This window comes from Terrapene carolina, unplaced genomic scaffold (genome assembly GCF_002925995.2).
Source record: "Terrapene carolina triunguis isolate 2854851 unplaced genomic scaffold, T_m_triunguis-2.0 Scaffold62, whole genome shotgun sequence".
NCBI classification, from domain to species: domain Eukaryota; kingdom Metazoa; phylum Chordata; order Testudines; family Emydidae; genus Terrapene; species Terrapene triunguis.
In genome coordinates, this window is record NW_020664413.1 from 26,097,262 (window position 1) to 26,116,208 (window position 18,947).

At 43.5% G+C, this 18,947-nt stretch overlaps 1 protein-coding gene across 1 annotated transcript in view; it reads left to right on the forward strand.

The window, feature by feature from the left end:
* Positions 1-2,684: 2,684 nt before the first annotated feature.
* The window catches only part of FMNL2 (formin like 2), a 278,340-nt gene continuing 262,077 nt past the window's right edge, over positions 2,685-18,947 (forward strand). Inside the window, exon 1 of the mRNA XM_026647487.2 lies at positions 2,685-3,340. Coding sequence (XP_026503272.1) covers positions 3,224-3,340 — 117 coding nt within the window. The 5' untranslated portion in view covers positions 2,685-3,223. The remainder of the gene's footprint in view (positions 3,341-18,947) is intronic.

Genomic DNA, 18,947 nt, shown 5'->3' on the forward strand with positions numbered 1-18,947 from the left:
CCTCCTGTTTATTTGCATAGGTAGGGAGAGATGTCCCGATTTTATAGGGACAGTCCCAATTTTTGGATCTTTTTTTTATATAGGTTCCAATTACCCCCCACCCCCGTCCCGATTTTTCACATTTGACGCCTGGTCACCGTAGAAGAGTCACTAGTTCCCTGGCTGTCATGGCAATGGCTGCCTTAGCAAAATTATTTACCTCAGACAATCAGGATATTATTACAAAGGAGGGGCCCAGGAGGAGCTGCACTGAAAGCAGACTGGGTTTGGATCAGCTTTGGCTGTGCTCCTTTAGGTTTGTACTGGGGTAAGTTACACTGTTTCTTTTCAAAGATTGACTTGTTTGTTACTTTCCTCAAAAAGGGTTACACGAAAATAAGACACAAAATTCTAGCTCCTTTTCATGTATATTGTGTATCTATTTCGGGAGTATCAATTTTTTTTGTCAGGGTCCAAAGTTCTTGGTCAAGGTATAGTCAAGGTCCAGACTCCAGAGAAAATAAATAATAATAATTAATAATTAATTAATAATAAAATACAAAGATTTCAGGGTGCATTCAAAAGCATGTGGCAGTCTGGATTTGCCCATGGGCCACCTATTGACTACCCCATATCTATTTCTTACAAATTGGGGGCTACGGCTTTCTGAATATTTACTTTTAACAGCCCCCCACCAGAAATTATCATTGTGAATCTCTACTCAGTTTTCTGTTACACAATTTAAAAAATAAATGTCATGCAGAAGTTGCAGCAGAACTGAAGTTGCATTTAAAATGTTTTCTTTTAATATAATTTAATGTAATTACTTTCAATATATTAGTCCAACATGGCTCTGTATGGTGAAATATGGCACTTTTTAATCAATGGCAATAAATTACACAGTGAAGACAACAAATGTGTAAATGCTTTATTATTTAAATAGCACATATATAAAATATTTTCTTTCTATTAAAAAAATTAAGGAAATTCATAAACAAAAAACCCCATTCATTTACCATTAGTTATGGTGGCTCTCATCAATAAACTAAACCATAAAAGAATGAGGAAATACAAAGTTAAGGATTAAAAAGGATTAAAAGGTTGAAAAGTCAACCAGTCTCAAATTAAGAAATGCCAGAATGAACATTGCCTATCCAACCTGAATTCGCCCCCTCTTGTGTGTATGCATTATGATAAGGATTTTAATTATATATTCCTATAATATTTTTAACACAGGACCCTTGATTCATTCAGTGCAAAGCAAGTGGTCAAAGCAAGTAAAACTATGCTCTTTATATCTGAGTTAATCTCTGCAGAGTAATTTTATGTATGGCAGGGTATTGACGGATTACAGGTTTGTGTTGCACACGTTATTACTTTAACATTTCCCTTTCACACTCTCATAGTGCCACACCACAGATGGGATTGCTGAGCTAGATGCTGAAGCAAACACTTATGTGTTGTTGGAGTGAAAAGGTATTTTTAAGTTAACATGTGAGGATAAAGAGTACATCACTTGACTTGCATCCCAGAAATATGGATGTAAGGTGTGATCCTGCTCCTGTTATAGTCCTCTTTCTACTGAAAAAAATATTGCACACATTTCCCCTAGCTTCATAGTTTATTTCACTATTTATTGGGATATTGTTTTTTACCCTGATGATTTGTATGCAAACAAACATTTTGAATGTCTTCGCTATCTGGTGATATTCAATGAAATGTTGCAAATTAAAATTTAAAATTACATACAATAACTATATTGAGAGAATATTAAGGCTGCATAATTACCCATTAAAAATCAGGAAAGGACAAAGTTAAGACTCAGTGTGGACCCTTAACTCTGCCCCCCTTCATGTATTATGATATTGTGATACATTAGTTAGTTTTCAGATCACCTAGTACTTTTTCAGAGAAAGGTCACAAGATTTTTTTTTTATAATGGGAGAAGTATATTTTTTTCTCTCTCACCTCATTCAGATATGGCTGAGCTCTTATTGGTCATCATTTCCACCAAACTAATGGTAAACCCACCTATGCAGAGACCAACCATGGAAAATAGTGTCCCAAAAGCTGGATGTTCCACAAAGAAAAAACCCTGAAAAGGGGATTTATAACAGAAACCATTTACCAACCTTCACTATAGATATCACAGAATGCTTCAAATCTCAGGCACAGGACTGTGATTTGTTCTCTGTGTTATAACTCCCTAAAATATGACCCTGGGGTTGGCAGAGGATGGGGATTTCGCTGATGTAGGAAAATTTTGCAATTGTCTAGCTTGGGTAACTTTCACAATACACTGTGATAAAGGTTGAAACAAATCATTTCATAACTAAATCATCTCATGGCCATTATGATTCCCCACCCCCTTTAAAATATTTAAAATCTGGAGGTTGGCTATACTAAATTCGGACTGAATTTTTGTGGCCTGCAAACAATCTTGTGTTTAGGGAACCGTGGGTAGGAAAAACATAGAAATCCTCCTTACGATCTGACAAGTTTGTTTCCACGTGTGATCTGGTTTAGGGCTAGCTGCTGGTGTGGGTTTGTATATGGCTCCTTTTGAGTGTGCATGTTGATTCCTGCGAACCGCGGGCAGGGACTACGAGTCCCAGCTATCCCCGGGGCGGGGGGCGGAGAGCGGCTCAGTGGGAGGCGGCTAGCGAAAGGGGGCTTTGTGCTGCTGCTGCAGGGGTGTGCGTTTGTCTGGAATCGGAATCTGCTGCGGCTCGCCTGAGTTTTGTGGTGGCTTGTGTTGTGTGGGGGGGGGCCAGCGTGTATGTGTCACAGGCAGCAGCAGTAGCAGCCACATCAGGGGGAGCCGGGGCGAAAGAGGGACCGCTAAGCCGGAATCATGTATCTCACCATCAGGATTGCGAGCAGGGAGTGGTGTGGAAATTGTGCAACATGCAGATAAGATCCCGGTTTCTCCAGAAGAAAGAGAGCGAGCTTGCCCTGGGCAGGAGGGAGAGGAGAAAGCCAGCATGAAGGTTGAAGGAGATCATTTCCACGGCCAGTGCTAGAGGGAGACCTAGATCTGTGCAACTCGCTTCCCCGTGGCTGTTTTGTTTGGGGCGGGGGGGACACCGGATCGGGCTCAGCCAGGGAGGAGGGGAAGGTGTGTGTGTGGGAAGGGGGGGCGGCGAAGGAATAACGGAGAGAGAGGCTGTGCGGTGCATTGCACACAGACTGAGCGAGGGAAAGAGCAGGGAAAATCGCCCCTCTCCGAGGAAGGGCCATCGCCATGGGCAATGCCGGGAGCATGGATTCTCAGCAGACGGACTTCAGGGCTCACAACATGCCTCTCAAGCTGCCAATGCCCGAGCCAGGTGAACTGGAGGAGAGATTTGCCGTCGTCCTGGTGAGTGCATGTCTTCCCCAGCGCGATCCGCTCCGGAGCCAGACGGAGCCCCACGGCGGGGTGGGGTGGGGGGGTCTGTCTCAGTCTCCAACCCCGTCCCCCGACCGGGACTCACTGGGGAGCGGTGTGTGTGTGTAGGGTCTGTCCATGTCTCGGATGCGTGGGAAGGAGCCAAACTGCCGTAGGAGCCGCTCGCCCATTGTCTGCGGGGAGCGGGGCATCGGCTGGGCTGTTTGCTCCGAGCTGCTGCCGGGGGCTCTGCTTGCACCCCCCCCCCCGGCTTTGTACCGGAGAGAGGCGGCCCATGTGGCTCGGAAGTGGCGGCGGTGGGGGGCGAGGCAGGCTCTGGCCAAGTTATTGCGGTAAACGCGGCCGTTCGGTTACCAGACCCCCGGTGTAAAGGCCGAGACGGAGCGATCTGCATCTCGTTTGCAAGTGGGAAACAATAGTGGGGGGTGGGTTGTCGAGCGCTGAGTGTTAGGAGTCACTGAGGCGGAATCAAGGCGTGAAAGAGTTCGGAACCAGCTTTGTGTGGTCTGGAGCCTGCCTCGGAGAGCAGAGCAGAACAGATGTAGCTGCTTGTTGGTGCTTTCACTCAATGCATAAGGCAGCTTCTCTTTCCCACTTCAGACCCGCTCCTGATCCGCGTCTCTTTCCTTTGTAAAGCAGCCACCTTTTACTTCTGTTCCGCGCAGTTTTCATAGACATTTCTAAACCTTGGCCATTCAGTCAGTTGCTGAGATGCAGGGGGCGTGGTGTCTCTGGCTGCCTCCGTGAAGGGGTTTGGATTAGCTTTAGCCCCAGGACTAGGCAGGCCAGATTCTGATCCCATTCACACCAGTATAAACCATGACTACTGCTGCCCCTGGCTATTATAAAGCACGTGAATTAGGAATCTTGCCCTGTGTGTGTGATCTGAAAAGTGTTTCAAGAGTGTGCAAAAGACTGACCAGATTCAGGCTATGTAGACTTCCACGGTGATGGTCTTGTCTGTTCTCAGATAGTGATGTCACTAACGTTTCAGTACAAACACAGTGTAAACAGATACAAAGAATCGGATTAAATGATCTACCGCATGTTACCAATTTGTTCTTTGCAGTGAAAGCTATACTAAGGTGTTCACAGTTTAAATATTTTGTGAAATCTTTTCTGGGAAATAAAAGGGTAACTGAGAGTGCATTGCCATTTATTTGCAAAGGTTGTGTGTGTTGTGTTGTTTGCTATACAACCATCAATTCTGTTTTCCTGTCTCTGAACTGTATAATTTGTTATGGAAATCAGCATTGGTAGCAATAGTTTTCTTCTACCTAGGTTCAAGTCCAGCTAAAAGCACTAATGTGGTATTGAGGGGACAGACTACTTTGCATTTGTCTTTACTTGCCTCTCTCTAATTTTGTGAATGTTAATTCTCTGTCCTGCTAGATGGTGCCCTAGGAAATACAATATGTACTAATTGTCATTACTTCTATAAGGGCACACAGTATGAGAGTATATGTATGCCACATATGTGACTTACCTTCACAATGTGAAGTTCTTTCTCATTAGAAATACATTCCTATTATGTGGTTTCTATCTGGACTTCATCTGGTAATGTCTTTAAAGTCTAAAAAAGCACTCTGGCATGCAGAGTGTGAGAGCTAAAGAGAGAGTGAGCTTGTGGCAGAGGGGGCATTGACACAATCTATTGTTGTAGAAGTCATAGTTAAGAAATGAATTCTGCTCATCTGAGATGATCAGTTTTTCATAATATTTAGAGATTTCACTATTGTAGTCCATTAATAACATATGCCTTGGGTTAATCTTTAAGACATGATTGACAGGTTATTAAAGGTGTGGAGTGTTTTGTTAATTCTGAATTTCCCAATCACAAATTAAATACACATACATTTTCTTTTTTCTGAATGAGTTAAAAAAACATTAACAAACTGAATGTAAAATACTTGGTCAGCCCGTGCATTTGTATGTCTGTCTACAGGTTAAGAAGGAGTTCTGTGGTGCATTCACTTTCCTTAGAGTTTGCAGTTTCTAGAAATCCCAGCATGCTGTCTGGGGAGGGACCAAGAGAGTGGTCTGGATGAAGCAAAAATTCCCAAATATATTGAAGTAAAATGCAAAAATCAAACACTCAGCCCTTCCATGGAACACATACATAAGTATATACATTTCTTGCTATTATTTCTGGTGCTGGTTTTACATTACTTTTGGCTGTTAAACAGAACAGATAAGCATATCTCTTGTAATATCAGTATGTCTTTATCTGCATAGTATACATGATTCAGTATTTGAAATCAAATTCCCAGGACAGCCTTCAAGGAATGGACATAACTTCTGTTGATATTATGTAGTATGCTCTAGGAAAAATGCATATTTTGTTTCATATTTAAATATTTGAGTAGATTATATAGATCAACAAAAATATTGCAGTCTTTTTATGCAATTCTTACTTGTGAAAGTGATTTCCTTGTATACAATGAAGACCCTGGCACACAAAGAGGAAGGAGGGGAATTTATACAAGAAAATATGTATACTGTAACCTGAATTCATGTTAAATATTAATTTATAGTCACACTCTAGACTAACCTTCTCTTCTGTGTTGCGAAATACTTCCTGGTGTTGGAGGAACAGTTCTCAGACTCAAACTGATAGGTGTTTAGACTATTTCTGGTTAGACCCAGTCAGATTATCATGTCTAGGAAAAGAATAAGCCTATTCAAGTAAGAACTCCCACCGATATACCAAATGGCAAGGTGTTATGATTATTAGACATGTTAAGGGAGCCTGATTCAGCTCTCACTTTTACCAGTGCAAATCAGGAGTAACTTTATTGAACTCATGGAAGTAACACTGATGTACCATGTGTGAGAGATCAGAATCAAGCCTATTATGCCTAAACCTATCCAGAAGACTAAATCTGAATCAGTTTATGTCAATGATCTGTAGAAGAAAAACTGCTTTTGAATTATAATCAATGGCAGAATTAGTTTGTGAAAGGAGTAGACAGTGTGTGAGAATGCCATGTGTTACACACTTTTAATGCAACCATATAGGCTTGATCCAGCACTCCTATGAAAGTAAAAGTCAATCTTACCATTCACTTGAGTAGGAGCAGGGGATATATGTTATTAGCTGGACTGTAGATACACTGCAAGTGTCAAAGGCTCAATCTGCCACCCCCAGCCCTTACTCCTGGGAGTGGCAGATAGTATGTGCTCTGACTCATGGGGGTGGTCTGGTGATGACAAGCCTGCTCCTCTGAGAAAGAGCTGCAAAGTTGGGCTCAAATTTTAAGAGGCTCACAGGCCACTGTTAGAACAGGAGGGATAGGGGGGAGGGATAACTCTGTAGTTTGAGCATTGGCCTGCTAAACCCAGGGTTGTGAGTTCAATCCTTGAGGGGGCCACTTGGGGATCTGGGGCAAAATCAGTACTTGGTCCTGCTAGTGAAGGCAGGGGGCTGGACTCAATGACCTTTCAAGGTCCCTTCTAGTTCTAGGAGATGGGATATCTCCATTAATTAAGGAACAAAAAAGTTTCCCCAATGACTTGGTATTTACATATGGTGTCATGATGATCGGTATTCATCACAACTGCTAAGAAACAGTTTGACAACTTCATAAAAGGAAAGCCTTCATGTAATTCATCTCTTCTCCCTGTCCCTTAGTCCTTCATGGCTTGTTTTCAGAGTGTTTCACTCTGTGATCCACCCATCCAAACACCATAACCTGAGAGTCATGGTGATAGAATGAGTGTGAAAGGAATAGTATCCTCAAAAAAAAAAAAAAAAAAAAAAAAGGGGGGGGGGGAGAACATAAGGATAAGAGATTTATTCTGAGAAATAAGACAAAATGGACACTGTAAGGCCTAAATCTGACCTTCTTTACAAGTTATATGAAGGGATCAGTCTAGCATTTCTTGCACCCCTAAACTCCCACTGTACTCCTAAAAGGGCTTGCTGATCGTGTCAATATCATTTTTAATGTAAATGAAATTAGTAAAGCTGCTTTTGACATTGCACAGAACAGCATTCATTGCAATCACCGCTATTTGTGTGTATGCAACAACATCCTGAACAATTCTTCTCTGTTCTTGTATGCAAGCAGTGGTGTCATATGTACAAGAATTCTTCCATTCAGATCCAAAAAGGGGATCTTAAGTTTTACTTTTCTGTCCTCAAGCAAAATCTGAGCAGAGAGCCACAGAGATGGAAAAACATTGAGAACATGTGTGTTCATGATCGAAAGCACAAGACCACATTTTTCATATAAGTGCCTTGACATTAACTGTTCTCTTCATTCTCTCCCTTTGAAATGTTTTCTCCCAAATAACCTACCAAACAGTAATGTGGTCTGTTCAGCATATGGATGAACAGTGGCATGCATAGAGTTGTGCATATGTGGCAAACAGGTGTACCAGCTGGCATTTGCTAACCTGCTAACAACTATACATTTGAGGAGGGGTCACCCACAGAATAGTTTGTTGTACTGCCTCTTTGGTTAGCCTCATTCTCTGTGGTTTGAGGAGTATAATTTAAAAGAGGTGATGAATTACCTGGGAAATGTTCCAGGCTCTTTCTCTCTCTCTCTCTCTCTCTCTTTTTTTTAATTAAAGTAAAGTCAAACACTGCCTGCACTAAGTAGGTTTCTTTGGTGTGTAACAGTGCCGCCAGCACTACTGAAGATGTATTCTGAGTACAGGCTGGATGGGGTCCAGTTCAGATAGAAATTAATATTTTCTCCAGGATCGACTGCATCACACTTTTCTGTTCCTACTACAGTGAAACCTGGAGTTTTCCTGGCTCTCTAGTACAGACTTCTCTCTGTATTATTCTAGTGCACGGGTCGGCAACGTTTGGCACGCGGCTCGCCAGGGTAAGCACCTTAGCGGGCCGGGCCAGTTTATTTACCTGCTGACGCGGCAGGTTCGGCCGATTGCGGCCCCCACTCGCTGCGGTTCGCCGTCCCGGGCCAATGGGGTCGGCGGGAAGCGGCGTGGGCCGACGGATGTGCTGGCTGCGGCTTCCCGCCACCCCCATTGGCCCAGGACGGCTAACCGCGGCGAGTGGGGGCCGCGATCGGCCGAACCTGCTGCGTCAGCAGGTAAATAAACTGGCCCGGCCCGCTAGGGTGCTTACCCTGGCGAGCCGCGTGTCGAACGTTGCTGACCCCTGTTCTAGTGATACAAGGCCCCAAGGGCATGACTACACTGCAAAAAAAAAACCCCAAACCCTGCAGCAGCTTGTCTCAGAGCCCAGCTCTACAGACTCGGGCTAATGGGGCTTGTGCTACAGTGCTAAATATTGCAGTCCAGCTTGGGCTCTGAGGGTGTGTCTACATTGCAATTAGAAATTCATGGTTGGCCCGTGCCAGCTTACTTTGGCTTGCAGGTCTCGGGGGCTATTTAACTGCAGTGTAGACATTTGGGCTCAGGCTACAGCTCGAGCCCTGGGACCCTCTCGCCTCACAGGCTCCTAGAGCATGGGCTGTAGCCTGAATATCTACACTAGAATTAAATGGCCCCTTAGCCTGAGCTTCGCAAGCCCAAGCACAGGCCAGCCCTGGGTTTTTAATTGCAGTGTAGAAATACCGAGACACCCCCGCATCTGGGTTTCAGAACCCAGGCTCCGGCCCAAGTGGGAACGTCTACACTGCTATTTTTAGCTCCGTACATGCATCTGATGAGCCCTAGTCTGTAGGCCCGGACCTCTGAGACTCACCGGGGAAGCTTTTTTGAGGGGGGGAGGCAGCGTAGATGTACCTAGAGTGAGCTTTTGACACCCTGTTTATTTGCATGTGCACACACACTCAATATAATCAAATCTATTTTAGGTTTTTCTGTGTCACCTATGACCATAGTATCTGAACTCAGACTTTGGTAGTGAAAAATGGTCCCAACTATTCATAAACTCTTCAGCACTGTCACGAGCTTCACTCTCTGCTAGAGATGCCTCCTCTGGGTTGCTGTGGGGATTAGCTCTTTCCAGGTGCTGCACCCGCCTTTCAGTCTCTTCAGTCATCCTGTCTCAATCTGCTGCCCCTCTCGCTCTCCAAGCACACTTCCTTCTCCTAGGGAATAACTGCAGACTATTTCCCCTGCAACCCCTTTCAGCTCCTGGGCTTTATACAGGCCCCTCCTGTTCCTGTCCAACTAAGCCTCATTTAATCAATCCCTGCTCCCTGGCTCCTCCCTCCCGGTGCAAGCTGGGGAGTTAATTGGCCCACCTGGCCACCTTAACCCTTTCAAGCCTTGTGTGGGATAGACACCACATTGCAAACACCTAGAACTTCTAGCAGTTTTGCAAAGCATTGTCTAAACTTTACGTGCTGTAGTTTTTGAGGTTGCCGATGTGAATGGGCTTCTACTGGTTTTACTATTGTGCAGTGTGCCTCCTAGTGTAGATTGCTTTCACTAGCTGGGGCCAATAGTTAGCTGCCCTGATGTTCCAGAAAGACATTTCATGTGATGGGATATATGTAACATGCAAACTGAGGAAAAGAAAGTGGAATATAAGGATTTAGCCTCCTTCTTGAGAGAGAGCAAGCATTTATTTTCATGTCTGTATCTGCAAGCAGAGTGGTGTTTATTCTACCCTGTATCAAGTGATGTAGTTGACATTTATATGTATTTTGCCCTTTCAGTGGGATGCCTGAAATAATCATAGAAATGTAGGGCTGGAAGGGACTTGAGAAGTCTTCAAGTCCAGCTGAGGCAGGACCAAGTAAACCTAGACTATCACTGACAGGTGTTTGTCTAACCTGTTCTTAAAACCTCCAATGATGGAGATTCCACAGCCTCCCTTGGAAGCCTATTCCAGAGCTTAACTACCCTTAGTTTTAGAAAGTTTTTCCTAATAGCTAACCTTGCTGCAGATTAAGCCCATTACTGCTTGTCCTACCTTCAGTGGATACGGAGAATTTTGGTTTCAGTAATGGCTCCTTTGGTTTCAAACTTACTTTTAAGCAAGAAGTACATATGCCAGGAAAGTGGCAGCACAATGCTATTGTCCACATTATCATCACTGACTTCCTAAGTGGCCAGTGGAAGATGCCAGTTAAAGTGACAACCAGATTCCAGCTGATCATGTGCTTGCCAGGACAGGCACAGCCTTTCAAGCATGTGGGAACCTCCTGCTTGAGCAGATTCTTCAACAAGTTTTTTTCCCTTTGATATCATGAGCCAAGTGTCCACAAATCACAAATCTAAGGAGCCACCACTCATTTATTTTGAATAGGAAGCCATTGACCCACATGTTTAAGCAGTATGTAGAGATAGGGTGACCAGATGCCCTGATTTTATAGGGACAGTCCCAATATTTGGGACTTTTTTTATATGGGCTCCTATTATCCCCCACCCCCGTCCTGATTTTTCACACTTGCTATCTGGTCACCCTATGTAGAGAAACTGTGCTGTATGTGTTTATAGCCACCATCCTTCCTGTACTATTATCTGGTACAGTGAATTCAGGGTTTGGAGGTGATAAAGGCTATACTTCCAGATGGAGCTTACAACAGGGTGGTCCTTCTCTAAACCTTTAACAATGGTGTGTGTTTATAGATGACACATGGTGTGGAGAAGGTGGCCAGGGCAGAGTTGGCAGAGTGTATTGTTGTCTAATGAGCTGTGATTGACATCATTTGACTGTTGGCTCAAGTATCTGTTGGGATGTTAACATGAAACATCCCCTGGCCCTCTTCATATTACAAATGAGTGTTGTGTGCCTGTTTCCATAGATCCAGGGAAAACCCTGTTTTGAAGAACTATGAGAAGGAACTGGGAGGGAGGAGAGGGAAGGTGGACCCAAAGCCACTGTCATTAAAGCTTTTCTAGAAACTGCATCCAGTGACGACATCAGTCTGCATAGCAGCTCTACAGTGTTCTAATTCTGAGCATGCGCAGGTGGGTGATTGGGGCTCAAAACTGTTCCCATTGAAGGCAGTGAGAGGTTTGCCATTAACTTCTATGAAAGCAGGCTCTCTCCATCAGTATTTCCTTCTTCACACTGAACTTTTGCATGTAATCTGTAGTCCGTGCCTCAGTTTCTCTATCTGTAAACTGTGTAATGAAACACCTTCCTTACAGGATATTTGTAAAGTGTTTTGGGAGCCTTGGATACAAGTGCTATGAAAGTCCAATGTCTTTATTTATGTATTTAATAGTGCTTAGGATCACTTTCGGTCTCAGTCTCTAAGCTTTTATCAGCTCTTCTACCCTTCTCTTTACAAAATATACAGATGTAGGGGTCTGCAGGTCACTAAACTTGGTAGTGACACAAGTAACTTCTGCAAGGTGTTTAATTCTCGTCATTTCACCAAGAGTTGGGGCCAAACAAATTCCTGGCGTAGGATGAATTTTGAAGGCGTAGGATGGGGGAAGGGATAGCTCAGTGGTTTGAGCATTGGCCTGCTAAACCCAGGGTTGTGAGTTCACTTAGGGATCTAGGGCAAAATCAGTACTTGGTCCTGCTAGTGAAGGCAGGGAGCTGGACTCGATGACCTTTCAAGCTCCCTTCCAGTTCTAGGAGATAGGATATCTCCATTAGTTTAAAAAAAAAAAAAAGTTGGCCTTTTAGGGTAGGGGTGGGCAAACCACAGCCTGCGGGACCGTCCTGCCTGGCCCCCGAGCTCCTGGCCTGGGAGGCTAGCCCTGGCCCCTCCCCTGCTGTCTCCCCTCCCTCGCAGCCTCAGCTAGCTTGCTCGCTTTGCTGCCGGCGCAATGCTCTGTGCGGTGGGGCTGTGAGCTCCTGGGGCAGCACAGCTGCAGAGCTGGCCTGACCCGGTGCTCTGTGCTGCGTGGTGGTGGTGGCAGCGGCGGCAACGTGGCCCGGCTCCAGCCGGGCAGTGCAGCTGTAGCACCGCCAGCCACCGGTGTTCCAGGCAGCGCAGTAAGGGGGCAGGGAGCGGGGGGGGGGGGGGGGTAGGATAGAGGGCAGGGGTGGTGGTCAGGAGGCGGGGGTGTGAATAGGGGTCAGGGTGGTAGGGGGGGAACCAGGGGGTTGAATGGGGGTAGGGATCCCAGGGGGGCAGTCAAGGGCAGGGGTTCCAGGGGCAGTCGGGGGACAGGGAGAAGGGGTGGTTGGTTGGGGCAGGAGTCACGGGGGGGGATCAGGGAATGGGGGCGTTGGATGGGGCAGGAGTCCCGGAGGGGGGGCAGATAGGAGGTGGGGACTGTGCCACTACCCCCTCCCCTAACCGGCCCTCCATACAATTTACGAAACCCGATGCGGCCCTCAGGCCAAAAAGTTTGCCCGCCCGTTTTAGGGCTTCATTCACAAAGAAATTTAGGCCTTGAATATTGTGTGGAATTCTGGTCATCCCCAGCTCAAAAAAGAAACTTTTGCACTGGAAAAGGTGCAGAGAAGGGTAACAAAAATGATTAGGGGTATGACAGTTTCCATATGAAGTGAGATTAAAAAGACTGGGACTGTCCAGCTTGGAAAAGAGATGACTAAGGGAGGATATGATAGAGATCTATAAAATCATGAATGTTGTGAAAAAAGTGAATAAGGAAGTGTTATTTGCCCCTTCACATTTCAGAAGAACCAGTGATCAACCAATGGAATTAATAGGTGGCAGGTTTAAAACAAACATAAGGAAGTATTTCAGACAACTCACAGTCAACCTGTGGAACTCATTGCCAGGGGATGTTGTGAAGGCCAAAAGTATAACTGGGTTCAAAAAAGAATTAGATAAATTCATGGAGGATAGGTCCATCAATTGCGATTAGCCAAGATGGTCAGGGATGCAACCCCATGCTCTGGGTGTCCCTAAACCTCCAGATGCTGGGACTGGACAACAGGGGATTATCACTTGATAATTCCCCCGTTCTGTTAATTCCCCCCCAAACTCATCTGACACTGGCCACTGTGGAAAGACAGGATACTGGGCTAGATGGACCATTGGTCTGACCCAGTATGGCCGTTCTTACGTTCTTATGATGCTGAGCAATTTGGACAGGACTCTGCCAGGTCTCAGGTGAGTGCCCTAGCCACTGGGCTATAGGATTTTCTGATGTGGGTCTCCCTCAGTCTCTCCTTATTGAAGCTGTTGCACTGTGGTTTAAATAATGAAAGAATCATTGGGCCATAGACTGCAAGCAAGTGTGAGAATGACTCTGTAGGCTTGTGGTTAGAGCACTAATGTGGGAAAGCCAGGATCCAGTCCCCCTGCTCCAGTGATTTTTAAAAAAAATTATTCATCCAAAGTGGAACAGCTTCAGCAGGAGTGACTGAGGGACACCATCCCCTCCCCCCCAGGAGACTTTATAACTTAGAGCTAGGGTACTATCTGAGAGGTGATAGATCCCCATTCAAATCTCTTCTCCGCCTTGGGCAGAGGGGGGACTTCAACCAGGGCTCTCCCACATCCCAGGTGAGTATCCTAACAATTTGTCTAAACGTTATGAGCCAGGGACTCCTCCTGGCTGTTTTGTGTAAGCTCATCTATAGGAGTGAGTTAGGTGGAGGAATGCCTATCTTCTCCCATTAGTGCATCGCTCTGGGGCTTAGGTGTCCATATGCCTGGCATGGGGATGCAGTGCACATGCTTACAGGGAGAAACATAGGTGTCTAAGCAGCTTTTACTGCAAAAATTCAGGGGCTGTGATTTTAGGCACCTACAGGATTGGGGGTAGGGTGGGGTTGTGAATCCCAGTGAGGCCTGATTCTGGAATTTAGTCATCTAAAGTGGCAGTTAGATGTCTGTCTTTTTGTGACTCCAGCCCTTACTAGTATGATTGTGATACAGGGACTGAGTTTGATTGCACTCATATATAGCCAGTGTAACTCTGCTGAAGTTATTAGAGATATGTTAGGTTGAAACCAGTATCAGTTCAGCCGCATAGTATAATAGAATTATAAAAATTACACATGGAAAACCCATTAGCTTTTGTTGGTCAGACCCCTGCCAATGCTGATGTGAGACAGTTTCTTCCAGACCATTTTTAAATGATTCAAGCAATGACACTTCCATCTCTTTCTTTGAGGAAATTGTCTAATAGATCTCACCTTTAGAAAATTTCTTTCTGATAATCAATGTAAATTAATATGTTGAAATAAAACTGCATGGTAACACATCTGTCAAAGTGGCTTGTATATCATTCAACAGTGTGTGTAAGTTTTCCTGCATATATGTCACTTAAAAAGACATTAATGCATTTTTTGAGTATCTGAAATAAAGGAATACTCCAAAGAATATTTGGCTAACTAGCATGTTTGAGATTCACAGCCCTTAAATGAATTGCAGTGTCTGAAAACCTGAAATATTTTTAAAATATGCAGGCTGATGTGTATGCATGTATTTTTCTCTTGGTAGTGTATTTCCATATCAAATAATCGCCTTAATTTATTGGGCTTTACTGATGAAGGTATGAACCCATTCTGTCAAACTGCATGTGTCACTTACTCTTGCCTTTAGTAAGCTCAGAATAGCCTGAAAGAAAGTAATAGGCTTGTTCTAAAAGACCTAGATGGAAAGGATTATTGTATGGTGCCCACATTAGCAGGGCTGAATCCATATATCACAAGTCATTCTTCTGCAAATATCCATTTTGACAGTATTCTAGAATAAAACAACACGCTTGGGTGTTAGTGGTTAGTGGTTACACATGGGGATTTCTAATGGGTGCAGAAAACTAAGAGCCTGATCCTGCAAACCCATAGTCACATGATGCTGCTGCTAATTATGATGATTTATTTCTGTTTACAGTAATCCAAGTTGTGCTGGGCACTGTACAAATACATAATAAAAAGTCTCAGACAACAGGTGGATACAACAAACAGCATGCCTTGTGTACCAGAGTCATGGGTGGTCCTTATTCCTACAAGATGTCCGATTGGTTTATCTTCATCATTAAAAATCAGACTGTATCTCCCTTACTCCATCAGTGTTCACATAGGTGACAAAATATGGGCCTAAAAGGCCAACTGTACATGAAGTCTGATGCCATATATAATACAATTGTTATTTTTATTTTTCATTTAACAATAAATAGAGTTTTCAAAATACAGAAACCGCTGCTCAGCCTTAACTATGATGCAGCTACAGCATTAGGGATGCTGCTGAATCATTCATGATTACAAAAACGTTGCTCTATTGTTCAGTAAATAACAAACACATAACTGACCCCAAATACATAACCAAAACACCTCATCTTTTCAATTTGTCTGTGCGTAGTGTACACTAACCTTTTTCTTTTCTTCTTTTAGATCTTGTCCGAAATATGCAAGAAACAGCACTGTTTAAACGTGACTGTTGCTAACCTGATTATAGTACGGGACGGAGAATATTTTCCCCCTGTGGAACATATTAGCCAAACCATGCTATAGTTTTCCACTCTAGTAAGGATTGTGGTATGTTTTTATAACTCAGTTCTTAGAAGAAAAAACCTATATCTCCACTAGTCAGGAAATCTGTATCTGAACTGTTCCTGAGGTCCAAGAGGGTTTTCTTTTTGAAAAGTTTGCTACTCAGTAAACTTAAAATAGTGACTTCCAAAATTTCCCAAATATAAGGGGGGTGACCACACCCCACCTCTGATTTTATTCTTCCTCCACCAGCTGCTAGGATGACTTATATCTCCATGTCTGGGCTGGGGAAGGAGAAACTACATTAAGAGATAAGGAATTATACTTTTGACAAAGGGGAGTAGAAAGGGCACCCATAGTAGTCCTGTGGTCCCACTTGGGGGCTTAATTTAGAAGCATAGAGAAGGTTGGAAAAATCATCAGGAGCATGCCTCTCTCAAAATATTATCTCTGAATAATAAAGTAGATAAAAATAATGAGGTGGTCTTTAACTTGAGCAATCATACACGCAGCTGGTGTTGTTACTGGTGTATTTGATTTGTTAATGTTTAACAGCCAAATGGAGAACTGTGCAGGGCCTCTTTTTATGACATTCGTTCCATTAGAGAGGGTGAGAGAGAGAGAGAGTGTGTGTGTCTGTGTGAGAGAGACTGACTCCTTAGTGCCATGCACCGGGGACTTGAACTAATTCCCACTGAAGTCAAGGGAAGTTTTGCCATTAACTTCAAAGTGAACAAGATTGGACAGCATATAAAAATTCTGAATATTACTGAGCTAGCACCTCTTGAAAGATGTCATAATTGAGCTTCCTCAGTGTGGAATTGGGCTACACTATCCTTGTAGGTGGTAATGGGCATTTTTAATTACTGCAGGTAATTACTGCAGAGGTCAAAGTGATGGGGATCTATTATTTCATTGGATGTTTGCTCCCATTATTGCTTATGTGAATTATTGGCTTTAATCCTATGAGGTGCTGCATTCCTCCTGCAAGGTGCTGAGAACCCTCAGCTCCACTGCCTTCAGGCTCAGCACCTTGCAGAATTGGGCCCTACATGTGTGAATTTCTCTGTGTCTTTACCCTTTACATTTCCCCATGTGAAGGATACTCACATAAGTAAGGTTTTGCAGGACTGGGTTCCAAAGGGTTAAGATGGTCTGTTCCAAAACATTATACAATCTGTAGCACTTGGGAAAGAATTTGGAAGGCTCTTACCAAATGAAGTTAAAAATAGTTTGCAAGTGTGTATTAATTAAAGCAGTGGCCAATTAATTTTGTTTATTAGAAAATGCACTCCTATTACTTTTTATGCCCTGGAAAAATGTACTTAAATGCATGGACTGGAAGACGCATTTTGTTCAGAGAATAGAAAAAAGTAAGCGTTCAAACAACTTCCCTCCCTCAATTTGAACTCTGCTTTCTTTTTGCTTCTACTTAGGTTCTGGTACAATTTTGCTCTGTTCTGTGATAGATGTAGATTATCTGAGAAGCTGTGCAGTGAGCTCAAATCATTTTTAAATAAAGTATCTGGCTACGGTTACACACACTAATTGTTACCCTGTGTTTTGACTTATGTGAAAAGTTGTTAAAAATGCTATTTGGCTGTTGTGCAGTGGGTTTTTTTTTTGGTCAGTGTTTGGACTCCATATGTTCCCCACAGTCACACTGGCGGCATCATTTGCATTGTTTCAAACCAACAGCGGAGCTGGTTTGAACCGAGTCCTAGCCATTCTTAGTAAGGAAAACTGTTCCACACGTCTTCCTCCCTCCACTCTAATCTAATCCTGGGGGCCGATCCTGCACCTATTGAAACCAGTATTAGTTTTGCCCTTGAGTTCAAAGGGAGCTGTTTCAGGCCCATAATTTCAATATTTCAGTTTTACTCGAAGGGAATGTGTGTTCCATCAGGGATTGTCAGCTTCTTTCTTATTCTTTATGCTCTTAAAAATATCTCAGGGAAAGCTGTGCTCTGAACAACACCCATGTTGTCTTCAATTGGGGTGTTAGGGACATAACTGAAAGACAAATTTGACAAACTGTCTTCAGTGCCAATCCTAGCTGATTAAAAAAAAAAAAACCCTCTAGGTTGAGATTTCGCTTTTCAGAATTTTGGCACATTTCCAACGTCAGTGGCTGCAATTAATTATAATTCAACAACAGAAACATGAGAGTGAATCCGATATCCTTTTAATATTATTATAACTAGGAATTCCCAGTATTGACTTTAACAATAAAATATGTTTGCTCATCCAACCCCACTCCTAATCTGCCTGCATTGTTTAATGATTGCTTCACAGCATTAGCCTCCTGAGCATGAAGGACAAGGAGGGGTGGCACTGAGAATTTAGAAGCAGGCCAGTATTATGGTAGTTTTTTGTTACAATGACTACTGTTAATTCTTTATGCCGGATGAGAAGGTTGCATTCCCAAACTGGCTTTTAATATAGACTTGGGACATGTGGCAGGGAAATAAATCTCTCCATCTAGGCTGCAGAGACAGCACAAGGTGCTGTTAGCAGTTAGTAAGACCACTCAGAAGTATTTACAGTCCTTTACAGGATGCTAGTTGTCAATAATGCCTGGTGGCCCTGAATGTTAATTGTCCAGGGAAGTGTGTAGTAGATGAGGGTAAATGAACTGGCCCCTATGCAGCTAAACAGGGAGCTTCAGAGATTAAAGGGACATTGTAAATTTGAGTTTAAAACAGTCAGTTTTTAAAAAATCAAGTTTCCAATAGAACACCTTTTAAATAACACGGGCTGGAATTTTTAAGTAATTCCTTTAAAAAAAATAAAAAACTCTTTCAGCTCCTTTGCTTATATTTATAAGGCTCCTTTTCCAGCAGAGGACTGTGGGTGAGCCTGAAAGTAACATCAACCAAGCTCAGTCTTAACCCTTTTTTTCCTTCCCCTTCCACTCTGTGCACATCTGTCTGTTACCTCTTCAGTTTCAAATCCGCTTTGCACAGTGGTTACTGCTGAACACCCTCTTGAAGAATTTGGCATGCCCATAAGTCCTGATATCATCATGGTCTTCCTTGCATGAGCCAGAAACTGAAACTAACTCTCAACAAAATAGAGAAATTGACAAATGACAACATCCTGATCCAGCAAAGCACTTAAGTGTATACTTAACTCTAAGCGTCTGAATAGTTACATTGAAGTCAAGTTAAGAACATTCTTAGACGCTTTGCTGAATCAGGACCAAAGTGCTGTCAAATGCAAAGCAAACACATTGCAAAAAAAGAGAGAAACTTCCCCCCCCCCATACTCTTTCAGAAGGGTTATATGCAACAATAGAAGGTAAATGTA